We start from the raw sequence: 14,027 nt of genomic DNA, 5'->3' as shown, positions 1-14,027 counted from the left end.
ACCGTTTGGCGGACCGTCAAAGGAGAAGAAGCTCCTGCTCCGGTTCGATAATCCCGGACACGAAAAGCCGAGGGTTTTGGCTTGGTTTGGCGATCGTGCTGGTAGAGAGTTGTTCGACGTGAGGCAGTCTTGCATGGCGTTCACATACTACGCTGTCGAACGGTACGTTGTTCAGTTGGGTTTCCTCGCTTATTTAAAACCTCAGATCGATGCTCCTTTTTTTGCGGTGCTGAATTATGTAATAAGGATTAGAATTAGCATCCCACTGCGCCGGCACAGCTTCGGTTCGATTGATGAGTTAATGAGAACGATGGTACGGTGGATATGCGTATGAGAACTACGTAAATACGTCTACTGCGCAGTAAGATTAGCTGACAAAGTCCAGCACCGTTGCATCACAGCTGTCGCTTATTGGTAGAAATTCATTACTCTTTAAAGTATTTCGAGTTTTTTTTTTAAAGTCACATTTCATTCTTTGATTTAATAACTTGCCGTTATCTAATACTGCCTCTACAGCTTTAGTCGTACACCCGTGTAGCCGAATAGCTAATCTTACACAAGCGACAGAGAACAGTATGGCCCAATTGATGTTTAATTCCAGTACGGAACTGATGTTTAGCCACGTGTTACAGACTGTTTAACGTACGTTCTAATAAGAATTTGTAAACAATACTTGGTTGAATGTCTCAATTTTACTTTTATTAGTGAATGTAAGTGACTTCACTGTGATCTTAGCCTTTGGGCAGTGAAGTGATAATTCACGTTGAAAGTTCAAGAGCTAAAGAATTTTTTACATTAAGTAACAAATTCTTCTCTACTATTTCATTCCATTCTTGCGTAAATGATCTACTACGGTAAGGTGATGTCTGCCATACAGAGGCTTCCTAGTTTTACTTAATTTTAAAGACGAACCAATATACCAAAAATTCAGACGAAATATGACGCCTCCCGGTGTATTAGACTGAGTACCAGACCATCAACCTAATATTCTGTTACAACAATTTCGTTCTAAAACAATTGCACCCCGTTACTCATCCTAATTATACAGCCGCCATGAAATGTTCAGCCACTACCTACCATTCGTCAACAAGAATTATCTAATAATACGATACATTTATCGTCCAATTGTAAGACATCATTATTAAAAATTAGTTCAACAGTTTCCCAAACAAAAAAAAAACCTCCAAAATTGACCCATGATTATCCCGTTTTGTGTGCCGTGTTGTGTCCGCGTCCCTCTCTTTACTCTGAAGCATCCGCCATCATCGCCAGCTGCAATCTTTCCGCCTGTTGGTTCCAATCCAACTCAAGTGTCCTTAAATAAAACCGAAGGGGAAGGTAAGGATTCTCCGTTTTGCAGCAATTGCCATTTAATTATCAACCACAGAAAATCATGAGAAACAAATTGGTGGTTTGGAAGCAGTGCAACGGAAGGGAAAGAAATCGTTGTTCGCTTGTCGCTTGGGCAAAAGGATTTTGGTTGCAGTGCGTCGAGTCGTTCAGCGGCCAGTCATTTTTGTCCGTACGAAAGGGAAACTGAACAGGAGGGAAACATTTCATACCAACGTCTGGCAAATCCCGTAGGGATTCGATGGCACGCTCCTGCCATGCCTGTAAAGTGGGAGGAGTTTACGGCACCTCAGGCACAGCTTCCGATCCGTGCACGGGATGGGCACAAAGGGACGCACAAATATTTGGACAGGGACATTCAGCACCACCAGAAAGCAATCCGAAAAGGGAGAGCTCGGTACGGTTTTGCGGTGGCAGATAACATAAAAAGGATGTGATCGATTGCTACCGGTGTTCAGTGTGTGATCGGTGCGGGAAAGGAACGGACCAGAGCTAACCAGCGATACCCGGTGTGATGGCGGCTTCCAGTTGCAAGAGCGTGGCGCCTTTACGGCAAAGTGATTTCAGCATTGAGCATATCCTTACGCGAGCCGGCGAACGGTACAGCAAAAGGCGCAGGCTGACGACTTCACCGAGTTGTCGAACCTGTTGCACGAACAGCCCAGGCAGTGATCGCAGTGATGAGGGCGAGACGGATGATGTTGGCCGATTGCGCGATGAAACCGGTACGGAGGCGGACGAAGAGCTCGATGCAGAAATAGACGTTGGTCAAGCGGTACGGTCGGAGGCGGGATTTCTACCGACGGCACCCGGTTGCAGTATGCCCACGTTCGATTGGCTGTACTACACCCGTTATCATCCACCAAAGCTGCCACGTAAGTTTGCCACAATCGATTGCGCGACTGCGGATCAAACGCTGATCTTTCAACGTTCGTTTGCAGGTCCTGCGAAATCGGGTCCGGTTAAGCGAACGCCGGGACGTTTACCGCGTGTACCGTTTACTCCGGCCCAGCTTAGCGCACTGGAGGACGCATACAAAGTGTCCACCTACCTGAGTTCCGAGGAAGCGAATCAGCTCGCGTACAGCCTTGAATTGACCAACACGCGGGTGAAAATTTGGTTCCAAAATCGACGCGCCAGGGATCGCCGTGAAAAGCGCGAAGCATCCCTTGCGACCGGTGCCGGCATCTACACGGACACTTCTCCTCTTAGTTTGGTGCCATCACTTGGCGCTAGTACTTCATCAACGATAATGCAGGCCAATGGTTCACAACGCGGCCATTCTCGTACGGGAAGTCATCCGTCGTCTCCCTCCAGCGTTGAAGCGACCGGTAGTAGTCGGCAGAGCAGAAGTCCCACCACCGACCGAAGCTATTAGCGGCCTCATTGTGTCCTGTGAAACATAAAGCAACAGAGGTTAACTATTAGCGCGTTTCTTGTGATATTATCCCCCGTCGGTGATCACCAAATGATCGTTTTGCGATGGACAATCGTGTACAGTGATTTTGTTAGTAAGCTTTACTGGCATATTAGTGTGTGTGTGTGTGTGTATATATAGCATGTGAAGAGAAGTAATGCGGATCGGGTGTACTGATATCAAAAGAGACGGTCGGTATACGACCCGGAAGCCTTACCGTAGCAGTGTAAAACATTACATCATGATACTAGATAGATTAATGTAAAATAATTATAGAACTAACGTTTAAATAAACAAGCATATTTACAAACGAAGCACATTATTTCACTTGATTTTTATTTTCTATGTAAAAACCTAATAGTCAGTTGACTATGTGCTAATCAAAAAAATCTACTGTTGGCGATTAAAAATTTAAAGCAACTATTTCAAGCTAGCTGTATAGTTGTTAAAAAACAACTGAAACACTAAGCATATTGTTTGGCGTTTAAAAATTAATCAAAAACTATGTTCAGCTAGTTGTAGGGTTAAAATATAACTTAAGAAAAACTTAAATAATCTACGACAAATTACTTACATATTACTACTGTTTGGCTTGTCATCAATCTGTTTCAAACTGTTCAGCAATTTTTCATTTTTCTGATCATTTTATAGCATTACTTAATTCCTTTTGCGGCATCACATAACGACATTGTGTTTTTTTTGTTTTGCTTCATTTTTTTCAACACGCTCATGATTTTCTTCGTTTCGTTATTGTACTGTCAAACATAGAAAGGCTAACATATTTGTTAAAATTCCCATTAGGTCATTCAAACAACTAAATAAAAGTCCAAAACAATAGAGTTAATGTGTTTGTTTTTTTTGTTTTACTTCATCTGTATCGCTTCACATTCATTGTACCAGTGATTCGGTGTTGGTAAAAAAAAAGGAATAATAAAAATAACAACTGACATAAAAACTGGGGCGCATACTAGGAAATATTCTAACCTGAGGTAAAAAAGGCAAAGAAACAGAACATATAAAATCATTGTACCACCGCGCACACCGGCAGTAGGATCCTACGAAATGTTGTTATGTTGCCTTACGCTACCTTAAGTAAACAAACTCATCCCAACATATTTACTTTAGGATCTGTAAATTAGGATTAGGATCGATATACATAACGCGCTGCACATGTGTTTGCTGAAGCTGATATAAACTGATTTGCTAGATGCGTCATTGAAGAAAAGAAAATAAAGTTGATGCCGCACTGGTTGTGCAACTTTTTGTTTGCATTTCATTTTGTTTGTGTGGAGGAAAAAACCAACACTTAAAACAACAAGCAGCTTTTTAAACCACAAATTCATACCTCTTCTATTTCAGCTAGTCTTTTTGGCTATTTCCCGGGCTGCCGCTCATTCTGTATTCATTCCTATTCCCCTTTCATCTTTGCTGAGCAAAACGATAGCTGTTAATGGTAGGTTTTTTTTTGCATAATCGACACAGTTTTACATTAAGCGAATGTCGCACTGCAGCATTATATGCCGTGCCGTTCCTGTTAGGTATACGATTACGTTTGTTTCGCACATTTACACATCATCGCAGTCCATCTAAAACATGCAATATTGAACAAATTTCTAACTACCATATGCTGTGCATTGCTGTTTTTCTCCCATTTTTGTTTGTTTGTTTGCGTACAAGTGTCCCCTTCCTTTTTTTTACACTGTACATACTCTAGCGAAGTAGGGTTGGTTTTATGCAGAACGATTAGCTGATCTGCTCTTGCCGTTGCACATACAACTTACCAGTGTTATAATGAACGGACCAGCTAAGCTTCCTGTAAGCCGTAATATTGTGTTGTTGTGTTTGCGTGACTCCTATTTAGTTTACACACGCCCTTTCCTTGCATATTCGTCTGTTGGGTATATACTATTAGGCTGTAGTACTTAATGGTGTTCATTTTCTTCATTTTATCTTTCGGTGAGCAAACTCTAATCTTTCGAGGCCTGTTTGCATAGTATAGGCTACAGGGTAAATACATTGTGCGTAGGCATTGGCCTTAAAGTATTTTTCCTTCCCTTGAGTTCAACTGCGCTTTGTAGTTTTTCATTTCTTCCAGGAGCATATCAGATGATTCGAAAAAGTTAAGCTTCTTGTTGACACAAATTTTCGTTTTATTTGTGTTTTTTTTTTGGGTAAAATGTAAAAGCGTATTTTTTCGTAGTAAACTAAACCAGGAGAGCACACTATCGTGGCGTCATCACACGGGGCAAAACCGTAGCTTTCCTACGTTTTCGTTTTCCCCCTTGCGCAGTGTAGGAGAAAGAACGAAGGAAAATTGACGATTAAACTATTACGACGATTTAGCTTATGTATGATGGTGATGAAGATGAGGTGGTTGTTTTGTAAAGGATGGAATTAAAATGTTCATCCCGCCTGCGTCACCCACATTATGCACGCGCGACTGATCGCTTTAATCCTTTACGCAGATAATTGATTCACGACCTTTACCAACACCGATCCACTTCACCGGTACGTCCAGATCGTTCTCGATTAACCGTATGTACTCTTGCGCCTGTGGAGGAAGTTCAACAAAGTCGCGCACATTTTCTGTCGATTGTAACCATCCCGGGACGGTAATGTAGTTAACCTCCACCTGGCCTAGGTCGGTGATCGAACCGGGGAAATAATCAATTTTCTTCCCATTTAGATTGTAGCTGAAAGATGTAGTAAGATGAGTGAGAAATTCGATTATTAGTGGGTTATTTTTCGCGCTTTTCGGAAGCAAATTTGACAAAATTTACCTGACAGCTACTTTAATTTCCTTGAGCGTATCCAGAATGTCTAGCTTGGTTAGACAAATTGCGGTGTACCCGTTGACAATGGAGGTGTACCGTAGCAAAGCCAGATCGAGCCAACCACACCGACGAATTCTCTGCGTGGTAACACCAACTTCGCCACCACGCTTCTGCAGCAATGAACCAATTTCCTGAGGGAATTTAAAGTAAAACACTTAAGTAAGCTTTGTACACTACCAATATGAATTCCACGTTGCTATTTACATCGTGCAATTCCGTTGGGAAGGGTCCATCCCCTACGCGGGTGGTGTATGCTTTCACCACGCCGATCACTTCTCCGATCGCCTGCGGTGGTAAGCCCAGACCCGTCAGTACACCGCCGATACTGCAATTGCTGCTCGTCACGTACGGATAAGTGCCTGGTGAATAAAATAGTGGCAACCGAAGCGGATTAAGTACATATGCGTTCTACGATGCTCGCCCGTGCATCGTTTCGAGCACCTACCAAAGTCAATGTCCAGCATGGCGGCGTTCGCTCCTTCGACCAATACGCTTTTGCCCTCCTTAAGCGACGTGTGCAAATACGACACCGAGTCGCGCACCAACGGTCTCAGCCGTTCGGCATACTCGCGATATCTATGTAAGAAGCAAAGGTCCAACACAAGTCCAACTTATGCGACCGTCCTCCATCGTCCCACGGTAGCGCAGGTTGACGGAGGAGGACGAGTGCGAGTGGCCACCTTTACTTACCGTGCGAGTTCCGCATTTACGTCCACCGAGAAATCGGCATACAGTCGTTTGTACATTGCTACCAGCGCTTCAAACCTAATGCGATCCAAACCGCGACCGTCCATCAGCGGATGTGTGACGTGGAGAAAAAGAAAGCAATTTCAATATGAATTCTAAACTTCGAAAACCTCTCCACCGATGAGCTTACTTTTCACTGAACATCTTAAAGTCGCCCAACAGATCCGACACACGGATACCGTTGCGGGTCGCCTTACTGGAATAGCACGGCCCGATACCTTTCTTGGTTGTGCCGAGCGATTTGCCACCCTTTTCTGCCTCTTGCAAACCATCCACCTGTTGGTGCAGGTCCAGCACCAGGTGCGCGCGGTTGGAGATTATTAATCGGCCTTCCCAATTCTTCAACCCTTTCGCTTCATTTTTGGCAAGCTCGTCGAACAGCCCGGGTAAGTGTACGACCACGCCATTGCCTGTGAATAAATAAAGAGAAAAATAGTTATCAATGCCTGGGTTGTTTTTTAGCTGTAATAAAATCAAAAGGATATAATCTTAAATTCATAATACAGCTTGCATAAAGACTTTGTCAATAAAGCGGTAGATTGATACATTATTTAGTATGTACTAGTGATGGGTTAAAATCCACATATTTCCGGAATCCAATGTTTAGAACTCTGGAACATACCGGAGTCGACTTAACAATCAACATTCGGTGGTAATCCCGAAAGATTTTGATCGCCTCATTGTAAGAAAGAGGGTCCAGATTTGGCACCAGACTGATCTTCAAACTCTTCTCCGAATTCAATTACGGATACGACTTCGAATTGAACACCGAATTCGACTTCGAAACCCTGCATCGGTAACGCATTTCCCATCCGGATTCGATTTCAATTCGATATCAATTCGGAGCACGCAATTCGATTCGGGATTCGAATAACCTATAAACAGTTTAAATCGTTATGAGTGAGTAGTTGTTGGTCGCCGTGAAGAATTAAATCCATTCAACAAACTCACTCAGGAAAGGTTCAAATATCAAAAGAGTTATATATACTCTGCGCGAATGTTTGAATTATCTCTTTATTTCATATGGAATTGAAAACGAGGCCGCTTTCAGACTTGCGACATGAAATCCGATAATTCGTTTACACAATAAATAGAAAAACAGCTTTCAGTTTCGCCGCTGCTGGTATGCTCGTATCAATAATTAAAACCCATCATAACGAACGGGTCACGCAAAACAACAAAAGGGCCCACACGTGGCCCCATGTTTCGTGACCCAAACGATAAAACAAGGGCTGGGGAAAGCTATTCAATTGACGGTTGCGAACCGTTTGTTTATAAAACTTATCGAATGTCCTATCTGCTCGTTCGTTCGGCCCGGTGCGGATAGTGAAGTTTGTTGATAAGCTTAAAACAAACTGCCGGCTTTCAGTCGCCTGCAAGGTCAATCCGCGATATCCTTACTGTAGAACGTGAACGTGACTCAGTGGATATGTTGAGCAATTCATTGTTCCTTATCATCGCAGGGATTTGTGAACAAAGCCTTACAGAAATGCACATATAAATGCAATTATTCTGGTAATAGCAATCAGCCACGGCATATTATTATATTGCCACTAATCAAAAGTACCGAACGTAAATAAAGCGGGAACCTTGGCGGCATAACCTGCTCGATTCCAATTATGGTAATAAAAACTTCAAGTCAACAAAACATTTGATCGATAAACACATTTGCCTATGGTTTTGATTTAGTTTTTATTAAATTGCAAAAGAAAAAAAAGCCTCAGCCATCCCTCGTTGGTAAGAAGCACGGAAAAAATGAATTCTTGCCAGGGAAGACCGTAGAACAACCTTGATCGTACCCGAAACTAACTCAAGGATACACCAGCGCTGGCGGTTTCACGTGTTCCACAGTAGTAGCAGGCAAACTTTTGTGTACGAAAGAACAATCCGATACGACGATGACACAAACTTTCCCGCTATATTTATTGCTCGTTCGTGTAGTAATGGATGATTAATTGTTTAGCTTAACCGTGAAACCGTGTGCAGAGGTTGCACAGGGTAGAAAAATAGAACAACAAAGAGGTGGCTGCCATTTTTATTATAAGACGGCCAGCAAACCCACAACAAACTAAACTCGAAACAACGGTTTATTGTTGACTTACTCTCCGCTTTCGGGTTTTATATTATCGAGCTAACTTTATAACCAGAAAGTTGTTTCTCGCGACAGGTCTTGGGAATCCTTATAATTTTTATACCCTTTATGCACGAACGATAGCGGAGGGATATGAAGCGCGATAGTGCTGAACAGAGAAGAAGTTTGTCTTCGTAAACGACAACAGTCGATGTAAAATATTGTAGAACTTGTGTAGATTTTTGATGTTGCTATTTTAACAATTGAAATTATCTTTTTCTAATCTTAAAAAATATGTAGATATGAGAAATCTGTTTCATTAGTGGTCATACAATCAAGCAAAATCTATCGTACCAATAAATATGTTGGTTCGATGATTAACAAGTGTTGTACAGTATATTCTACCCTATTTCCATAACCTCGAAATTTATATAATTAGTTGCTATAAGCTATGAACGTATTTTGTCAATGGAATTATAAATGCATCAGCAAAAAAAAATCACAAATTTTGGCACTGATTCTAGTCGTAGCCCACAAAAGACGCACGCCACAAAGCGCTGATCGTAAACGGTGCCAAAGCTCGTAACCATTACTATGCCATTCACCAAATCATTAAATACACACGAACCGAACAAAGCCGTTGTCACCGAGAAAACATGCGGTAATGGTATTTTGAAAAAATAAACTCCAACTGTAACTGTGGCCCGAGAGGCACTCTCCGCGGTGAAGCACTCGGCGATCACGTCAACTGTTGTCATGTGATGATGGAAAATGACGAGATGAACAACACGTTCTCGGACGATGCATTACGTATGTTGGTCGTACTTGCAATGTAAGATATACTTTGCTGACCAATATCATTTTTCATACCACTCTCGGAGCAGCTAGATAATGCCGTTGGTTTCAATAATTGTTGGAGAGATTAGAAGCCGGGAAAAAAACAAAACGCTTGTTGCACACATTATGGAGAGCGAGTGATCGCTGTTTCGAAGGTATCTATAACGATTAGATGACGCGTCCTTAGCTGGCATAAGATCGGACAGTAACAGCCCCTACGTGAGTCGCAGGTTTCAATGGCAGTGTGGGGGTTGGATTTTGCACTTGAATTTTGTTCATGTCAGGGGTTGGCAAAGTGGTAAATAATACAACCGCGACCATGTCCGACGCGAGGTTGCACCCTTCGTGCGTCCTGGTGATGTGGTGACCTTATGTCTAAATAAAAATCTCGTCTCGCCAAGGATGGCTGTAGTTCAACTTGAACCATCCGTTGTTTTGTTGACACACAACATGCACAAACGAAAATGTATCGGGCGGATCAATTAGCGATTGAATGAATGTTCTTCTTCCGTAATTTTGTTATAAGTTGATCATCGTTGTCATCATCACTGCAGTTGCATTTTATTATCTGCTGTAGGTGAAAGTGGAAAGTACGACTTACGATGACAATAAAAAGTAACAAGCCAATGTTCGTTGATAAGCAATATTTGATGTTTCCCGACTCGACAAGTGCTAGATTTTAGTTAGATCTTAGAAGGTACATTATCGTTAAATTGTGAATATTCCACCGATTTTGTGAATATATATCTTTTTTTTTCACCTATCCAAAAATCACACCTGAAATGGTTTCCCTTCACAAATCTACAACGACGATGGGCGACACAAAATGATGAGCAAGCCTTTTTGCGTTATCCTAATACACTTACGCACACTTACCAATAACTGAGGTACTCTTCTCATGGATGATTCCACTGGGCAGAAGATGAAAATCAAAGACCATTTCACCGACAACCACCGTGTGGCCTGCATTATTTCCACCCTGCAATGATAGAACGTTATAGATATGTTAATCTTTCACATTGGCAGTAACGCAGTAATAACATCATACAGCGTGTTAATTTAAGTTTAGCAGAGACAACCAAAAATTGTGGTAACTCCTAACGGCACGATCAAACGTTACAATTTCTGTTTTCGGTTCTGCTTTCGATCGCACGCGTATAATCAAGATTGTACACCATTGCATAATCATTTGGAATGGATTGTTTTTCGCTTATTTAATTCGCTTCTAAGCGATTATTGATAAACATTTCTAATGGCGTTACAACATTGGGAAGGGGTTTTAGTACAGTATTATTCAAAAAAATAAACAATCTTCATGCCCCCCATGAAGTATTCATAGTTAAATCGATCCAGGAGTATCCTTTTTCTCTTTGGCAATAGAAAAACCGAGAGAACGAGAGAACGCTTATGTGTTGATCAGGGGGAATATTGAATTTTGCAGCAGTATATTTTTGGCCAGTGGCCAAACACATCCACCTGAACGTGCGCCGGTCGATGGTTTGCTATCATGGGCGAACGGTCATACACAGAGCACAGTCGGGATGGACTTTGGGGTTACACCATCTGAATTTTCCCTTCTTCTCCTACACTCTTGCTTATCTATTCTTGATCGTACGCGGGTGGATGGGTATGAACATGACCGGGCCTTTTTTTACTGCCTCGACTAGATTCGATCGTTCGTTTGGCGGATGGTTCAAGTGCAACCACAAGATACAGGGTTGCGCCTGCGTACCAAAAGTCAGCCAACTGTTTCAGGGGGAGGGCAAGTCGAAGCAAAAAAATAAATAAATAGACCACCACCGTCTGTGTCTATTTGGTTTTGTGTACACCGGTGATGATGGTCACCTTGGTTCGTGCCTCTCACCACAAACACCCGAACATCAGCTTAACACCGGAGCTCTCGTCTTCCCACATCCCGTGTATATCTTCCCGCCAGTTTGGCCACACAAGAGAGACAGCACGGATGAACCATTGGCTATTCTTATCGAATGTGTTAACATGCGCAAATTTCAAACTGACCCGGGTCATGTGATGGACGTGGCGAGAGTGGAAAACCCGTTTCCCCGTGACCTCACGGGAACACTGCCCCCACTTCCCGTACGCGCGGGTGCACTTTATCCGTGGCCTAGTGATGGTTTTTGTTTTTCGTACCAGCTCCGCACGTAGAAATGCAATAAATTATGCTTAAAGCTGATGTGTTAACGTAACTCGAGCCAGAAAACAAAACAAAATACGTAAACGTTGGTATACGTTGGGTAGTTTTTAAATATTTCTATTACATCATCGGTGCGGCCAGCCAGGCGTTTGCGTGAATATTTTCGTTTTGCATACAGCTGACGAAAACGATGATCAATTAAAAAAGGGAATATACAATTCCGCTTTGCTACGATGCAGATGCACACTGTACGGTTCATTTCCTACCTACGAGCGGCAATGTCAGCCAATTGAATCAAGAACAATATCGACAAAGCAAATTTGCTAGTCCCGTGGCGCCCGTGGTCCCCGTAGAAGACGCAATATGAAACCGTTATGCGTCAGAGCAACGTGGTCGAGCCCTCGGGTTTGTGATTCGTTGTTTGTCCGATGCGAGCGATAATACCGACACACTATTAGAACAAAACAAACGCACGTGTGTTAGGAGCTAACGTACTTGGAAGACACTCGAAGGCGACTCATATAATTAGGGTGCGATTTCATGTAACGTTCTTATCAGTAATTTTAGCAAAACCGGGAAAGAAGGCTCGAGTCGCATTACCTCTTTCATCTATCAAGCAGATGGGCTGAGGGTGACGTGCGCTCGAACCACATGATGCAAAGGAACAAAGGATTGCGACAGTCGTAACAAACAGTGAGACTCTTAGATTCCCTGACACCACCAGCATCGCTCTATAATCTCTTTACGAGATTATCAGAATAAACAAAAAAAAGACATGGGGAATATTAAATGCGGTGGATTTATGTCCCGCTACCGGGTTCGGTTGTATAGCAGTTTTATCTTATCCAGACAGGTGATCCTAGCACTGAGACATCTCCGCGAACGCGAACCGATACGGGTTAGGAAATGGGCAGTTACACGTTACACGATAACAGTGTGGCTCAATTATGGACAAATGGGCATGTGCATGACGATGGCAAGAATGAAAGCAATTGAAAAGTGCACTCGATGGGTCGTGAACGATATTGCCAGTACAGCCAATTGAGGCGCGATAAAATTTACGATGACAGACGGAACCGTTCGATGATAAGTTTCCAACAGCTGCCCGTGTGTGCTTGTGGGAGTTCTTACACTTAACATGCTATTTATTGAACCGTGCTGGAATGGCTCCATCTCAACATCACCTCCCCGGTCACATGTTGGTGGTTTACTTCGCTTGTGTGCAGCTATGAATGAAATGCTAACAATTACACCCTTTCTGTAACAACCTCCCCCCATCGACTCACCTGACAACGACACACAATGTCAGCGTTTTCGGCCAACATATCGACCACCTTGCCCTTGCCTTCGTCGCCCCATTGGGCACCCAGCACCACTGTGACCTTTCGGGTGTAGGGATTCTGACGGCGGTTATGCATCTGTTCGTGCGTGTTGTGAGTGGTGTGATTATTTTCACTGCTGTGATGATTGGCCGTGCCATTCACAGCCATTTGATGATGGGCTGACATACTGGGTGGACTGGTGATGACTTCCGTTGTCGGTGCTCTCTGTTGCTGCTGCGCGGGTGTTTGTTATCTTGTTTTCTTCTTCCTTTTTGGTTTTCCTTACGCTGCCTTCGTAATGTAATTCACACTTTGTCGGATAGGGAAGGTGAACCAGAACGATCGTTTTTGTCTGGCGCCAACTGGTTTGTACCACTTATAAGCGGAGTAGAGGAGTACGCCAAGGCAGTTGTATCCTTCACAGACCCACGAAGAGACTGCCGATTATCGAACACTATGCCCAGCGTAACTAGATTACACAATCCACTTCCGGTGACCAAGCACTACAAACCAACAACTATTTCCTTTACTACTGCACGCACCGTTGAGTTGTAACAGATTATTATCGAAAAAAGAAATGCGACTAATGCTGTAACACTTCTTAGGCTCTAAAACACGCACAATGTGTACGAAACGCAAACCACGAGGTGCGTAAGATGGCCAAAAACTTTTAGCCTGCCGCTAGTCAGCGAATAACTGCGCGAGCAACGGGAACACTGGTGGCCGTTTTATCCGGACGCGGGCTAGTTTTTGTCATCAATTCCGACCAAGAACGACGGAATGATCTTGTAACAACGCCGCCAAGCAGTCGTCGCTAAATACGCGAAACGCCGAAGGAAATGCACCCGTACCTCGTGCGGTTTTCACGCGAAAAAAAACAATAAAAACAATTTGACAGCTCGGTCAGATTGCGCTTGAATTCCGCTAGAAGAGTGCCATTTGACAACAAACTTTGACAGTGCATTCTGACAATGCTTTGCCGCAGATTCCACTATACCAGTTCAAAACTGCAGTAAACGGCCTCTTGCCTCTTCCCATGACGATATGTTCCACAAATAATGGATTTGTTTGCTTCAAAAGAAAACAATTTGAGTTATTTAATACTCAATTTGTACAGAAGCAATAGGTTTGTTAATGTTTTTCGGCTCAGGTATATTATGCATTTTGAAAACATTTTACTGAAGTTCTTGAAGTTGTTTGCCAAAAAAGCACTATATGCTGGTTCCAAAAACGTGTTCTGAGTGCAGTTTATTGAACTCATAGCAAATATGATAGCAAGAATTTCATGCGAAAA

General features: G+C 42.9%; 2 protein-coding genes across 2 annotated transcripts; one reads left to right on the top strand and one right to left on the bottom strand.

Annotated features, from left to right (window-relative positions):
* Window positions 1-1,864: 1,864 nt before the first annotated feature.
* LOC128708555 (homeobox protein GHOX-7) lies at window positions 1,865-2,728 on the top strand. The gene is made up of 2 exons (XM_053803533.1): window positions 1,865-2,225; window positions 2,292-2,728. Exons 1-2 carry the CDS (start codon window positions 1,865-1,867, stop codon window positions 2,726-2,728), a joined length of 798 nt encoding a protein of 265 aa, XP_053659508.1.
* A 2,488-nt stretch (window positions 2,729-5,216) lies between these two features.
* Window positions 5,217-12,919, bottom strand: LOC128719231 (adenylosuccinate synthetase). The gene is made up of 8 exons (XM_053812853.1): window positions 12,698-12,919; window positions 10,133-10,235; window positions 6,479-6,758; window positions 6,292-6,366; window positions 6,047-6,177; window positions 5,806-5,960; window positions 5,548-5,732; window positions 5,217-5,460 (listed from the first exon to the last, which is right to left on the bottom strand). The coding sequence occupies exons 1-8, from the start codon at window positions 12,917-12,919 to the stop codon at window positions 5,217-5,219; spliced, it is 1,395 nt and encodes a 464-aa protein (XP_053668828.1).
* Window positions 12,920-14,027: the final 1,108 nt, after the last annotated feature.

Source organism: Anopheles marshallii, chromosome 2 (genome assembly GCF_943734725.1).
Source record: "Anopheles marshallii chromosome 2, idAnoMarsDA_429_01, whole genome shotgun sequence".
Taxonomy (NCBI): domain Eukaryota; kingdom Metazoa; phylum Arthropoda; class Insecta; order Diptera; family Culicidae; genus Anopheles; species Anopheles marshallii.
The sequence above is the reverse complement of the archived record's forward strand: the minus strand, read 5'-3'. Positions and strand labels throughout refer to the sequence as shown.

Bases quoted from the DNA above. Each gene is read 5' to 3' on its own strand.
- LOC128719231 (XM_053812853.1), bottom strand. From the start codon at position 12,919: ATGTCAGCCCATCATCAAATGGCTGTGAATGGCACGGCCAATCATCAC. The intron at 5,733-5,805 runs GTAAATAGCAAC...AAATTCCCTCAG, and splicing joins TCCCAACGGAATTGCACGAT to GAAATTGGTTCATTGCTGCA. The intron at 5,461-5,547 runs GTAAATTTTGTC...TACATCTTTCAG, and splicing joins GAAATTAAAGTAGCTGTCAG to CTACAATCTAAATGGGAAGA.
- LOC128708555 (XM_053803533.1), top strand. From the start codon at position 1,865: ATGGCGGCTTCCAGTTGCAAGAGCGTGGCGCCTTTACGGCAAAGTGAT. The intron at 2,226-2,291 runs GTAAGTTTGCCA...GTTCGTTTGCAG, and splicing joins TCATCCACCAAAGCTGCCAC to GTCCTGCGAAATCGGGTCCG.